The sequence below is a fragment of the Euleptes europaea genome, chromosome 3 (assembly GCF_029931775.1).
Source record: "Euleptes europaea isolate rEulEur1 chromosome 3, rEulEur1.hap1, whole genome shotgun sequence".
Classification (NCBI taxonomy): Eukaryota; Metazoa; Chordata; class Lepidosauria; order Squamata; family Sphaerodactylidae; genus Euleptes; species Euleptes europaea.
The window spans coordinates 77,041,101-77,055,307 of NC_079314.1; the positions used below are offsets into that span (position 1 = coordinate 77,041,101).

General features: G+C 41.8%; 1 protein-coding gene across 1 annotated transcript in view; it reads left to right on the plus strand.

The window, feature by feature from the left end:
• OTOGL (otogelin like) overlaps positions 1-14,207 on the plus strand; it is a 118,895-nt gene that overhangs the window by 87,291 nt on the left and 17,397 nt on the right. Inside the window, exons 42-51 of the mRNA XM_056846517.1 lie at positions 1,286-1,500; positions 6,222-6,363; positions 8,859-9,044; positions 9,486-9,698; positions 11,210-11,314; positions 11,426-11,533; positions 12,152-12,253; positions 13,262-13,366; positions 13,671-13,711; positions 14,124-14,187. Of these exons, the coding sequence (XP_056702495.1) occupies positions 1,286-1,500; positions 6,222-6,363; positions 8,859-9,044; positions 9,486-9,698; positions 11,210-11,314; positions 11,426-11,533; positions 12,152-12,253; positions 13,262-13,366; positions 13,671-13,711; positions 14,124-14,187 (1,281 nt within the window). The remainder of the gene's footprint in view (positions 1-1,285; positions 1,501-6,221; positions 6,364-8,858; positions 9,045-9,485; positions 9,699-11,209; positions 11,315-11,425; positions 11,534-12,151; positions 12,254-13,261; positions 13,367-13,670; positions 13,712-14,123; positions 14,188-14,207) is intronic.

Sequence of the window (14,207 nt, forward strand, 5' to 3'; positions counted from 1 at the left end):
CTTCTCCTTGGAGACTTGCAGGGGTGGAACCACAGCCCTGTATCCACTGGGTGGCAGGTAGTTGCTCCCCCCATCTGCTGGCCTTGGTAAGTGCATGGGTGGACTCCCCAACCCCAATCAAGAAGGAATTCATAAGATAATGAAACTATTACAGTAGAGGTGTCGTCTGGCAATATAGGTTTCATCATCAGATCCTGTGATCCCAGTACGCCATTTATGTGTGCAACACCACTGATTTCCCTGAGGAAACCACACTGCATTGTCAGACTCCCACTGAATCCCATTCTAGCAACTATGATTATATAGGTTTTATACATCAACATTTCCCATGATATCTACTACAAGCCATAATTATTTCTGATACTTATATAGCAGACATGGCCTCTAAGCTTTGCCACTTTGTTCTTATTTCACAATTGCTTCAGATGATTACTTCAGAAGTACCTATGAAAAAAAGTATTTCACAGTTTCCATCAAGACTTCAACAACTTCCCCCCTTCCATCAGTTGGAGCATGGAGCTGTTCATACAGCATATTCACTGTGTCTACCTTGATACACTGTAGAACTATATAAGCCCTGCTTTATATTGAGTACCTACACAATAAATTGTATATAGCAAGCCTTTAATAACCACATGTATTCCAGTTCCTTGGACAGTGACTCAAGCTGAAGGGTTTACATCAGGCATTCTTAAAACTAGCATTTCCATCCACCCAGTGGATTGATAAAAGCCAAATTAGTACCTACTGGTAACTTACAAGACAGACCCAAAAGCAAAAGTGATAGAACACTGCTTGTTATCACCTACATTATATATCATCAGTTATTTCCAGCTCATCTTGGACAGTGATAATTATCTTACATATGCATTGTATGGTAGACATATCTTCAGTTACAGGTAATCACTTAATCTAAAATAAATTCTTAGCAACAATGAGCTGCCTAACATACAGGACTTTAGGGTGCCACAAGATTCATTTTTGTGTTTGCTGAAACAGACTAACCTAACTACCCATCTGGTTAGTCCAATAACTTCATACAATGGGATGTGACAGAATTCACTATCCTCAGGGGAGTGCTTTAAACAGGGGCATTTGGTATTCTAAAGAAATCAGTATCTCTGTGAAGTATGTCCTTAAACTCATTCTATAACATTCTGTTTATAACAGGAGGAGCTATCTAGAGCACATACTAACAGAAAAGAGGATGGAGCTTATCTAATAGTACTTCATGGAGTAACTTAAAGAGGTTTAACATTCTTGTGTTTTGTTTATAAATTTTAAGGTGTTTGCAATGGTGACCCAGTTGATGACCTGAAAATGCAAAATAGAACAATAATTACAAATATGGAGGAAATCGAGGCATTTATTAAAAGCTGGGAAATTGAGAAATCTGTTGATGTGACAACCAGGAGACCTGTAAGAAACTGTACAGAAGACAACTGTACATATTGTATGGAACTGCTACATAGATGGGCTTTTGCCCCTTGTCATAAAAAAGTAAGTACAAAACGCTGAGCAAATCCTACATCCATAAGATCAAATATAACAATTCTGAGTAAAAAATAAAATATAAATTAAATTTGTGTGAAGATGATGCCATTCATGCCTGATGGTTTTATTCTAGAAATAGATTAGAGTTTATTTCAAAGCTCTGTTTTCTGGGAAATTAAATAAAAAATAAGACAGAAGTGTTATGCCATGCATAAGAACATAAGAAAGGCCCTGCTGGGTCAGACCAAGGCCCATCAAGTCCAGCAGTCTGTTCACACAGTGGCCAATCAGGTGCCTCTAGGAAGCCACTAACAAGACGAGTGCAGCAGCACCATCCTGCCTGTGTTCCACCGCACCCAAAATAATAGACACGCTCCTCTGATACTAGAGAGAATAGGTATGCAGCATGACTAGTATCCATTCTAACTAATAGCCATGAATACCCCTTTCCTCCATGAATACGTCCACTCCCCTCTTAAAGCCCTCCAAGCTGGCAGCCGTCACCACATCCTGGGGCGTTGTGTGAAAAAATACTTCCTTTTATCTGTTTTGAATCTCTCACCCTTTAGCTTCAGCAGATGACCCCATGTTGTAGTATTATGGGAAAGGGAGAAAAACGTCTCCCTGTCCACTCTGTCCAAACCATGCATAATTTTATAGACCTCTATCATGTCTCCCCTTAGCCGCCTTCTTTCCAAGCTAAACAGCCCTAAGCGTCTTAACCGCTCCCCATAGGACAGTTGCTCTAGTCCCCTAATCATTTCGGTTGCTCTTTTCTGCACCTTCTCAAGCTCTGTAATATCCTTTTTTAGGTGTGGTGACCAGAACTGTACACAGTATTCCAAGTGTGGTCTCACCATAGATTTGTACAAGGGCAGTATGATATCAGCAGTTTTATTCTCCATTCCTCGTCTAATTATGGCCAGCATGGAATTTGCCTTTTTTACAGCAGCCGCACACTGGGTTGACATCTTCATTGAGCTATCCACTACCAACCCAAGATCCCTTTCTTGGTCTGTCACTGCCAGCACAGATCCCATCAGTGTATATATGAAATTGGGATTTTTTGTCCCAATATTCATCACCTTTACACTTACTCACATTGAATCTCATTTGCCATTTTAATGCCCATTCTTCCAGTTTGTAGAGATCCTTCTGGAGCTCTTCACAGTCCGATTTTGTTTTAACGACCCTAAATAATTTGGTGTCATCTGCAAACTTGGCTACTTCACTGTTTAACCCCAACTCCAGGTCATTGATGAACAGGTTGAAAAGCACCAGTCCCAACACAGATCCCTGAGGCACCCTACTGCTCACATCCCACCATTGTGAGAACTGACCATTGATTCCTACTCTCTGCTTCCTATTTTTCAGACAGCTCTCAATCCATAAGAGGACTTGTCCTCTTATCCCGTGACTATGAAGTTTGCTTAGCAGTCTTTGGTGGGGGACTTTATCAAAAGCTTTTTGGAAATCCAAATACACAATATCCACAGGCTCATTCCTGTCCACATGCTAATTGACACTTTCAAAAAACTCTAATAGGTTAGTGAGACAGGACCTACCCTTACAGAAGCCATGTTGGGTTTTGCCCAGCAGACCTTGCCCTTCTATATGCTTGACAATTCTATCTTTAATAATGCTTTCCACCAATTTACCCAGAACAGACGTTAAGCTAACTGGCCTATAATTTCCTGGGTCCCCCCTGGAACCTTTTTTATAAATGGGTGTTACATTGGCCATTCTCCAGTCCTCTGGTACAGAGGCTGATTGAAGGGACATATGACATATCTTTGTTAGAAGTTCAGCAATTTCCCATTTGAGTTCTTGAAGAACTCTAGTATGAATATCGTCTGGTCCCTGTGACTTGTTAGTTTGAAGTTTGTCTAGACATTCTAGGACTTCCTGCCTTGTTAGCACTATTTGCCTCAGTTCCTCATTTTCCCCTCTGCAAAATCTCTGTTCAGGAGAAGGAATCTGCCCTGTATCTTCAACAGTGAAGACAGATGAGAAGAATTCATTTAGTTTTTCAGCAATTGTTTTATCCTCCCTTAGAGTTCCTTTACTCCCATTGTCATCCAATGGTCCAATCGCTTCTCTAGCTGGTTTCCTACTCCTAATATACTTAAATAATTTAAATATACTTAAGAATTTAATATACTTAAAGAATTAAAGAATTTCTTATTGTTTGTTTTGATGTGTTTAGCAATATGCCCCTCAAAATCTATTTTTGCATCTCTGATTATCTGCTTGCATTTCCTTTGTTCAAGTTTGTGTTTGCTTCTGTTCGCCTCATTTGGGCAAACCTTCCAGTCTCTGAAGGCTTTTTTTCTCTAATTCCTTCCTTCACCTTACCCATTAGCCACGGTTAGCTCTTGGACTTATTACTACCTTTCCTGACCTGCGGTATACAAGTTAGCTGAGCCTCTTGTAATGTGGACTTGAGTAACCCCCAAGCCTTTTCAAGAGATTTAACCCTCCTAACTGTTCCTTTCAACTTCCTCTTTACCAGTTTTCTTATTTTAGAGAAGTTCCCTCTTTTAAAGTCAAGGGTAAATATGTGAGATTTCCCAGTCACTTTCCCACTTTCATATAAATTAAATTTGATGCCATTGTGATCACTATTGCCAACTGGTTCAACTACATCCACATCCCGTACTAAGTCACTGGCAGCACCACAGAGTATTAAATCCAGGATCGCCTCCCCTCTGGTTGGGTCTATGACCAACTGTTCGAGGGCACAGTCATTTAGGATGTCTAAATTTTTTATCTCTTTGGCTTGACTGGAGCATACATTTATCCAATCAATATGAGGGAAGTTATTACTCCCATTATTACTACTTCATTACCTTTACATGCTTCCCTAATTTCATTCTCTATCTCAAGATCACCCTGAGCCATTTGGTCAGGGGGCTGATAGAACGTCCCCAGTACTAAATCTCCTTTGGGGCCCGGAATTGTCACCCATAAGGATTCTGTGGACGAGTCTGCCCTTTTTATGGTCTGTAGCTTATTAGACACTATGACTTCCTTGATATACATAGCAACACCCCCTCCAATACGCCCTTCCCTGTCATTTCTATACAGTTTATAACCAGGGATGACTGTATCCCACTGGTTCTCTCCCCTCCACCAGGTTTCTGTAATGCTCACTATATCTATGTTTTCTCTTAAAACCATGCACTCTAATTCCCCCATTTTTGCTTGGAGGCTTCTAGCATTAGCATAGAAACACCTCCACCCTATTTCTCTCTTTCGACTTGCCTGGCATGTGCCTTTGGGCATCTTTAAGTGGCTATCCATCATTTTTTCCCATTCCCTTTCATGTCTTAGTAATTCCTATGTGGGGAATCTGAAGCAATTTTCCCTTTGTCCGTGTGCACTGAGTTTGCTTGAACCGGATGCTTCTCAGCTCCTGTCGGCTTTCCCCCCAGGTTCAGTTTAAAAGCTTCTTCCACCTTTTTTATATTACACGCCAGCAGTCTGGTTCCATCCTGGTTCAAGTGGAGCCCATCCCTTTTGTATTGGTCCAGCTTGTCCCAAAATGTTGCCAAGTTCCTTACAAATCTAAAGCCCTCTTCCCTGCACCACCGTCTCATCCACGCATTGAGACTCACCATCTGTGCCTGCCTAGCTGGTCCTGCATCTCTATTGAAACCAAAAAGGGGGTGTGGGATGAGATTAAGTGGTTTGTTTGAAGCTAGGCTTTTTTTTAAAAAAGAAGGAATTAAATATATATGCTTTTTACTGCTTTGAGGTGCTTGTTATTCAAATAATGTTCTTGCTTGTTAGGTCCTTGATACATGAAAATTGATTCATGGACATGTTGCAAGAAATGTGGCAAGCTCTGTTCCTGCTTGTCTGGGAGCTCAGAAAATTCACGGGTCACTGCCAGGCAGGGCAATCCTTTCCCTTACTCCCTTGTGTACCAACTGTTGTCTATTGTCATCAACTGAAGAGTGTCATCAACTGAAGAGTCTATTGTCATCAACTGAAGAGTGTTTCCCACAAAATGGATTAGTACTTTTAGCACTATCTCCTCTGTTGCTGTTTAGAGGCTCCACCTTGTTGCTGCATCTCCTGCTTTGCTCTTTCTAACTCTTTTGCACCTTAGGGGCAGTGAGCTTAACTGTTACCCCTCCTCATTACAACTTTTTTTTAAAGTGGGACAGAATTAGGCTTGAGTGGTCATTCAGAATATAAGAAAGTTAAATAATACATTAAAAAGGAAACATGGTCTGAAGAAATTTCAGAATGAGCAAGGATGAAAAGCTATAAATATGCTCTGAACCCTAACTCTGTACTTATCCTAAATGATGCTAAAATACGATAGGCTAGCATCTCTTACAGCTGCAGCATTTGAAGTCCTCCATTGCCATAGTTTTCAGAGTTCAAGACTTTTCCCCATTGCTCCTCAACATGTGGCCAAGATGCAGTCCCATTGTAAACAAGTAGTCCTTCATGGCTTGAGCTAAAATGTCGAAGAGGTATGAAGAGGTACAAGAAAGACCCTGGTGTCCAGGGAATTTATAATCTCCCATTGGGAGTCCATCCTCCTCTTGGAGTCATTCCCAATTTTCCTAAGCCAAAAGGAAGAAATACAATCTAGCCTTCTGGCTTTCCCAACTCTCACTTTGGCTGCATACACAAACAAAATAGAAACAATGAAAAAAGATGTTGTGTCAAAAGAAAAATGAATGTGTGTTCAATCTTTTTCAAAAACCTAGGTTTCACCACAAGACTTTTGTGAAAAAATGTGGATCAACAATACTTATTTCTGGAATTATGAATGTGATGCTCTTTCTGCATATGTGGCACTGTGCAACAAACATAATATCTGCATTAAATGGAGAACATCAGATTATTGTTGTAAGTATACTACTGTCTTCTACTGTCAGATTATATTTTACATCAAAGATTTGGTAACCCAAAATATTAAAACAATGGCAAACCACCTCTGTTTCTTACTTGCCTTGAAAGCCCCTTGCTGAGGTTGCTATAAGTCAGCTATGACTTGACGCCACTTTACACACGCACACAACCCAAAACATTGGTGAATACTGGGTTTTGAAAGGGGACACCCAACTTCAAATCCATGCTTAGCCATGAATTTCAATAAGTGGCACTCTAGTCTTGAAGGACAGACAGAACTATTTAACAAGTGGTAAATTACCATGGCAAGTATATTGAGTGGAGTTTGCTGTATCAGCCTGACCGTTGTGGAGAATTTTTTCCTCTCCCCTACTTTCTCATACCATATATACCCATATATAAGCCGACCCGCGTATAAGCCGAGGTGCCTAATTTATCCCCAAAAATGGGGAAAAATTAGGCACCCGCGTATAAGCCGAGGGTCGGCTTATAACCCCTCCCCCCCCGCAGGCTTACCTGACAGGGCTCTCCTGCGGCGAGGGTCCGGCGGCGGCGCGGCCCGGGGGGGCCTGGGCAGCCTTCCTGCGGCTGCAGGAGGCTGCCCCAGGCTGCTCCCGGCGGGAGGAAGCGGCGGCGAGGCCCAGGGAGACCCGGAGCAGCCTTCCTGCGGCTGCAGGAGGCTGCCCAAGGCCCCTCCCACCCGAAAAAAATGGTGGTGGGGGCGGGGGGGCCTTGGGCAGCCATCCTGCGGCTGCAGGAGGCTTCCCATGGCCCCTCCCGCCCAAAAAATGGCGGCGGGGGCGGGGGGGCCTTGGGCAGCCATCCTGCGGCTGCAGGAGGCTTCCCATGGCCCCTCCCGCCCGAAAAAAATGGCGGCGGGGGCGGGAAGGGCCAGGGCAGCCTTCCTGCGGCTGCAGGAGGCTGCCCAAGGCCCCTCCCGCCCGAAAAATGGCGGCGGGGGCGGGGGGGGGCCTTGGGCAGCCATCCTGCGGCTGCAGGAGGCTTCCCATGGCCCCTCCCGCCCGGGAAAAATGCCGGGGGGTGGGTGGGGGGGCCGGGGCAGCCTTCCTGCGGCTGCAGGAGGCTGCCCCAGGCCGCTCCTGGCGGTAGGAAGCGGCATGGGCCCGGCGGCGGTGGCGGTAAGTTTCCCCCCTCCCTCCTTCCTCCTCCCTCCCTCCCCCCGTATTGACCCGCGTATAAGCCGAGGCCGGCTTTTTCAGCCCATTTTTGGGGCTGAAAAACCCGGCTTATACGCGAGTATATACGGTACTTCAGAATATATATGGATGCATACTTAATTCTCTTCACCATGAGGGTAGATGCCACAGACCACTAGCTCCCATGTATAGTACCATTCGATAAATGCTTGCATAAATAAAAAATTAAGTATACCTTCTACATATATTGTTTGTGCATTCACTGTAATGTACAAAAGGGATAATTTTTCCCTTATGCTATACATGCAATCAGACTTTAATAAACAATAGTCCCAGAGAACTGCATAGTATATACCTTACTGTGCCTTGACCTGGATAGCCCAGGGTAGCTTCATCTTGTCAGATCTAAGAAGCTGAGCAGAGTTGACCCTGGCACGTATTTGGATGGGAGACCTCCAAGGAATACCAGGGTCATGACGCAAAGGCAAGCAATGGCAAACCACCTGTGAACGTCTCTTGCCTTGCAAACCCTATGAAGTTGCCATAAGTCAGCTGTCACTTGTTGGCAAAAAAAAAATTACTTACTGCTACCATTACTGCTGCTCCAATTAATTTCTTTTAGTGCCAGTAGTGGGCTAGGTGTTGTATAGGACATAAACATTAAATGGTTCCTACTTGGAGGATTTGCCATCTACATTAGGTGGAAAAGAAGGGATGTGGTGAGGTCATATGATGCAGCCTTATAGTGAGTCAGGGCATTGGTCTATCAAAGTACTGATTTACCTACAACAGCTCTCTAACCTCTCCAGGGTCTCAGAACACTTTCACATCACCTGAAACCTGATCCTTTTAACTGAAGATACCAGGATTGAACCTAGACCTCGTATATGCAAAGAGGGAGGTCTGCTATTAAGACACTGCTTGACATTGACAGCAAGGAAAGAGGAGGGGAGATTAGATTGGGTTTGAGGGACAAGAAAGCTGAGGTTAGGTTTGTTCAGGGTAGCTCTCTTTTAATAAGTGGGTTTAAGGGGCTTGGGTTGGGCTTCATCTTGTGTACTAATGATGCATTCAATTCATATGCCTATTGTTAGATAAATCCTCATCAGAGTCACATTTCCTCTTTTAATGATTAGGTTTCAATTCTTATCAATCTTACAACAAGAAACTTGACTTAGTTGTATAAAGTTTTTATTACATAAAACATGTAATTAAACTGATAATGTAGATAAGCTATGTTAAACCTTCCTTTTTAGTTCCTCTGCTTTGCCCACTGTCAGTGAATATTGGAAAATGTGGACATTTTTTTCATTTCCTCTATATATGTATCTGTAGCCCTCAGTTGTCCTGATGGGAAAGAATACAAGCCTTGTGTGCAACCCTGTGCTGCCAAAACATGCTTAAATAAATGGTTCTATGAAGAATCACCATGCTCCTACTTAAGAGAAGACTGTGTCTGCAAAAATGGAACCATTCTTCATAGAACTGATGCTGACCTTTGCATTCCAGAACAAAAATGTGGTAAGTAAATCTATGGCTATGTAAACATATTTTCCCCATTAGCCCCAAGTACACTAACCTTCTGGTGAGGTTGGGAGGTATGGTTTCTCTCTGTGTCTTCTATTTCCCCCCAAGAGTGTGGAGTTAATAGGCAATCTGTACTAGATGCCAATTAGAAAAACTGTTGTCTATCTTCAGGCCATAAAACCACTGCCTTTATTTGCACAAGGGCTTGTTTCTTGAGGCTGTCAGTGATTTCCAAACAGTGGATTCAAAATTTCAGTGGTTTTAAACAACTTTAAAATATTGGTTCAAGTCTAACTGAAGGAGATAGAATGCTGTCCAGTGTGATTGTTGGTATAGTACTTCTGTTGCCATTTATACAGCGATCAGATGTTGTCAGTATATTCCAAGAATGTTGGTTTTATTACAATACGAGAATGAATAACTTTTCTTTAACAGCATGCACAGATAACGAAGGGCAGCCCCGCTCTGCTGGAGAGGTCTGGAATGGCTCCAATAAAGGTTGCTGCATGTATAAATGCTTGGAGAATGGGAGTATTGTTGCTATACAGCCTGAATGCATTGAAGAGCCACCTCCCATCTGTGAGCGGGAGGGTGAGGCAATTATTAATGTAATTGAAGAGGGGGCCTGTTGTCCAAAGAAAGTCTGTGGTAAGTGTTACAGCACAGTCACTTTCCTCAATAGTAGTATTGATGAGGTGAGAGGATATTCAGGTGAAAGAAACTGATCAGGGTGCAATGAATAATGAGCTAAAATATGTTTCTCTCTGCATTCAGGGCAAAGCATTTTTCATGGGTAAAGTCAATACTGAAGTTTTGAAAACAGAAAATACTAATAGTTCTCTCCTGTGGTTCTCAGCTCTGCTGCAAAACAAGCATGAAAAGCTTTTGCTCTGATTTATGTTGAAATATCTTATCCAATAGTTACCTACATAATGTGTGAGGAGGCAAATCTATGAACAAAGCACCATTTGGTCACACTCCTTCATGGGGACTGACTAAGCAGCAAGGCAGTGGGACCAGGAGATACAAAACCTCTTTAATAGTCCCCTCAGTTGGAGATAATAAGCCAGCCTAAAGGGATGCATTGATTGTCCTTCTCGGAAGCACTGTGGATGCTGAAAAGGGGAACTGATACAAGTTCTTTTAAACCCCATCAGTTGTAGGAAACGAAGAACCATGAGGGGGAGAGTTCCAGAAGCCTGAACGTGAACTGCCTGGCCTCTGGATTTCTGGCTCTGTGCTGAGCTGCCAGCAATGGCATTGCAATCTTGTGTACTTCTGCTTCATGAATTATGAAATGGATGCCTATATATTGTCTTCAGTCTTCCATGAGTGAAGGAAAAAAAGTTGGGCATTAATCTGGTAGAAACTAGGTCAACATAATTGGTTCTCTCCTAACCTTTGATCTCGTGTAGTAAAAACAGCTTCCACATCTTCAGTGATTAAACAAAATCTAGTAAATAGCAACACAATGTGTGTGTGTGTGTGTGTGTGTGTGTTAAGTGCCATCAAGTCCACAATATTCATACAAAACACCATCAATTTCAGGGTTTTGGGGTTTTTTGTGTGTATTGTAATTTCTTTCCTTATTGCAGGGGTGAGGAACGTCAGGCCTGGGGGCCGTTTAAGGCCCCCAAAATAATTTGGTCTGGCCCTTCATGGGTCCTGGCAGATCTCTAGCTCAGAAGGATCTAAGACTGGTGATCCGCACCCTCCCGCGGACAGGAATAGCCTCTATTCAAGGCAGATGTGAGATTGTTTTGCCAAGCAAAGGAACCTTTTCCCCCTTGCAGAAGAGTCATTAGCTATGGAGCTGCTACGACCACCCAAGAAACTGTGTTAACCCTTTCCCACCTGGGCCACGGAGAAACGTATTGGTCAGCAAATTTTTAAGTTGATAATTTTGTATGGCCCGCGAATGATGTTATAAATATCCAAATGGCCCTCGGCGGAAAAAAGGTTCCCACCCCTGCCTTATTGGGTAGGTGATTGTAAAGGGGATTGTAAAGAGAACTGCTGGTTCAGTATGTGCATTTGTTAGTTGGTGAACCATAAGTGCTTAAAGTTATCATCAGGTGCTTTGGCTATCATGTTCATTTGCATTAGCATGCAAAGTAGCGTTGTGTTGATTAAGTCCTATTGTTAATTTCAATTTTTAGAATGCAACATGACTCTATGTGACACTATTATTCCAACATGCAAAAGTGCTGAAAAGCTGGTAGTGGGATACAGTCCTTCATCATGCTGCCCTCAGTACCGATGTGGTAAGTGTACATTAAAATAACCAGATTAAGAAGAGACTGTCCATCTAGATATGTGTAACTCCTCTAAGCATTTTTTTAAAATACTAGGAAAATGATCTTGTCTTTATTCAGACTGTGATCCATCAGCATGTCCCAATGCTTCCCGTCCAGAGTGCAGAGAAGACCAATTTATTGTTGAAGCAAAACAGGAGGATCCTTGCTGTTTTTCATATTTGTGTGGTAAGGAACCTTGGGTACAACATGTACTTGACTTGAAAAGGATGAGCAGTTTCTACTAGGAAAGGAACCCCATTTTCAGTGGCAGATAAGTGGCTTTGTAGAGGCCCAGGTAATATTGAGACAGTAGTTTAGCTGTGGGTGGAGCTCAGTAGTTTAGGGCAGAGTTAACAGAAAATGCTCTGTCAATCCAATCCAGACTACAGTTGATAACACTTGAAGAGTTCAGCCAGATAACTGAGAACAGTGAAGGGAGCCACACTTCAAAGAGGACAAGTTAAACATAGTGTACTAACTTTCACACATATGTATGCGCACACATGCTCATTTCATGAAATAGTCACAAAGTCACTCTGGTAGGTAAGAACAAAAAAGAAACTAAGACTTCTCCTCCTTTACTGATTGAGTAAAGATGTTGCTGGGGGGGGGGGAGTAAATAGTACATCTTTTTTAATTAGATTGTTATCCCGCCCTATCCCTGCTGAAGTAGGGCTCAGGGCGGCTTACATTCTTAGCCCACACAGTTAATTGGGCATTTTTTAAATATAAACTCAAATATAAAATGGCAAGAAACCAATTTAATGAATTTTAACCTTGTATTTGGTCTATTTTTCCTTCCAGTTTGTGAATCCTGTATTGAACCTATTCCATTATGCAATGAAGGGGAAATTCTTACTGTAGATCTTAGCACTACACAGTACTGTTGTCCTCATTATCACTGTGGTAAGTTTTTCATTAATATACCTTAAAGTGAATTACAATGATTGATGTCTGACAATTCAGTAACTATTGCCGTTGACATGAGATGAAATCAGCATGAGTCCTGGTTATGTTAGCTTTTCTTTACTTGTGTTCTGAAAACACATATTGGAAAGTAGTTGGAAAGTAATCTTGAATATATCTTTTTATCTGTTAAGCATGGTCAGATGATTTCATATGCTTTGGAATCAAATCTGATCATTTATATACTGATGACGACACAGATCGTCATCAGTTCATTTTTATATTCTATTATTCCTCAAAGGAACTTGCAGCTTCTCAACAACCCTATAAAATAGATATGGCTAAGCAACAGTGACCTTTCCAAGACCACTCAGTGAAATAAATATTTAAGGAGGGATTTGAACTTAGTTTCCACCCCCAGTATCCACATTCAACACTCTAGCAACTCCACAACATTCTGTATGTGCTTTTTCAGAATGAGATTAAGAAAAACCAACATCGGAAGTGGTCCTGTTATTAACCATGACCAAGATCCAGAGAGCTCAACTAGTTCAGCACCCAAGTGAGCTTTGGTTTCTGAAACAGAAGCCCTCTATGTCATTTAAAAATTACTTTGGGAATTTAAGGGTCTCTCAGCAATGATTTGTGAAATAGCATTGGGGGGTTCAAAGAAAAAAGCCAAGAATGTCCAAGCCCTTGAGCTTTTTAGAACCTGGCTCATGTAATTAATATTGGCAATTATCATAATATGATACTGAATACATCCAACCAGCTTTTTTGCTGGAGAAAAAGGAAGGACACATCATTTTCAACCACTCCAAAATACCATGCTGCAACTAATAGGATTTGTATGTACAAAAGCCACTTGATATGGGACTGTGGTATGGAAAGGAAGTGGATAAGACTGAGTAAAAAAGCTGCCTGGATCCAACACTGCATGTCTGATTGATTTACTTGAGGAATTATGGTCGTATCTTTTTCTCATTTAAATAATTTATGTTCCTCTAGTTTGTGATGAGAACCTCTGTCCATTACCATTTGCGAACTGCTCTGCTGACATGAAACTTCTGAAGAAGCGAGTGCCTGGGCAGTGCTGCCCAGATTGGCACTGTGGTAACTCTTCTTGTTTATTTATTTGTTGGTTTGTTCATTCATTTATCTATCCATCCCATCCCATTCCATTTCTTCCACCATGGTACTCAAGGCAGTATACAAGGAGTTCCTATGAGGTCTCCTATTGAGGTACAGACCAGGCCCAGACCTGCTTAGCTGCAGCAAGATGGCTGCATGACGTCCTTTCCAGCCTTTGGACCTTCCACCCATACTTTGGCTTGTCTCCTAATTACTTCAGTTGGCCAAATTATGGTCTTTTGTCCTACACTGCTATGATCATGTCCACCCCCCCTTTTTTTTCCAGAATGCAATTGTGAGAATGCTACTGTGCCAGCTTGTAAAGTGGTAAGAAATTTTATTGGATATAATTTTTTAAAGTTTTACAATCATGAATGTACAGATTACTTATATACTCATTATATAATGGTAGTATATACTACCATTATATACTACTCATATAATGGTAGTATAGATGACAAATTTAAAAAAGTAAAGAATGAGCTTGTATCAGTAAATGAGCTTTGTTAGAACCAGATTGGAAAGTATTGGGTGGGATCCAGTGGAAAAGTCCAGTTGGTAATGGGCATGAAAGGGAGAAAAATCTTTTTACTGTGTTTAAAAGCATGAGTGCTCTGGTATAGGGGGATGTATGTTAGTTGTCAATAAGGTTTTCGCTTTCTTACAGATGAGATGCCATTTTGTAGTGCTTGTCAGATTTGACTACATGACACTGAAAAACGTGTTTTTAATATCACAGGGAGAAGTTCAGAGAATAGACAATAATATTTCAAGTACATGTGGATGCACACAGTACACATGTGGTATTTCTCTTCTTTTTAAT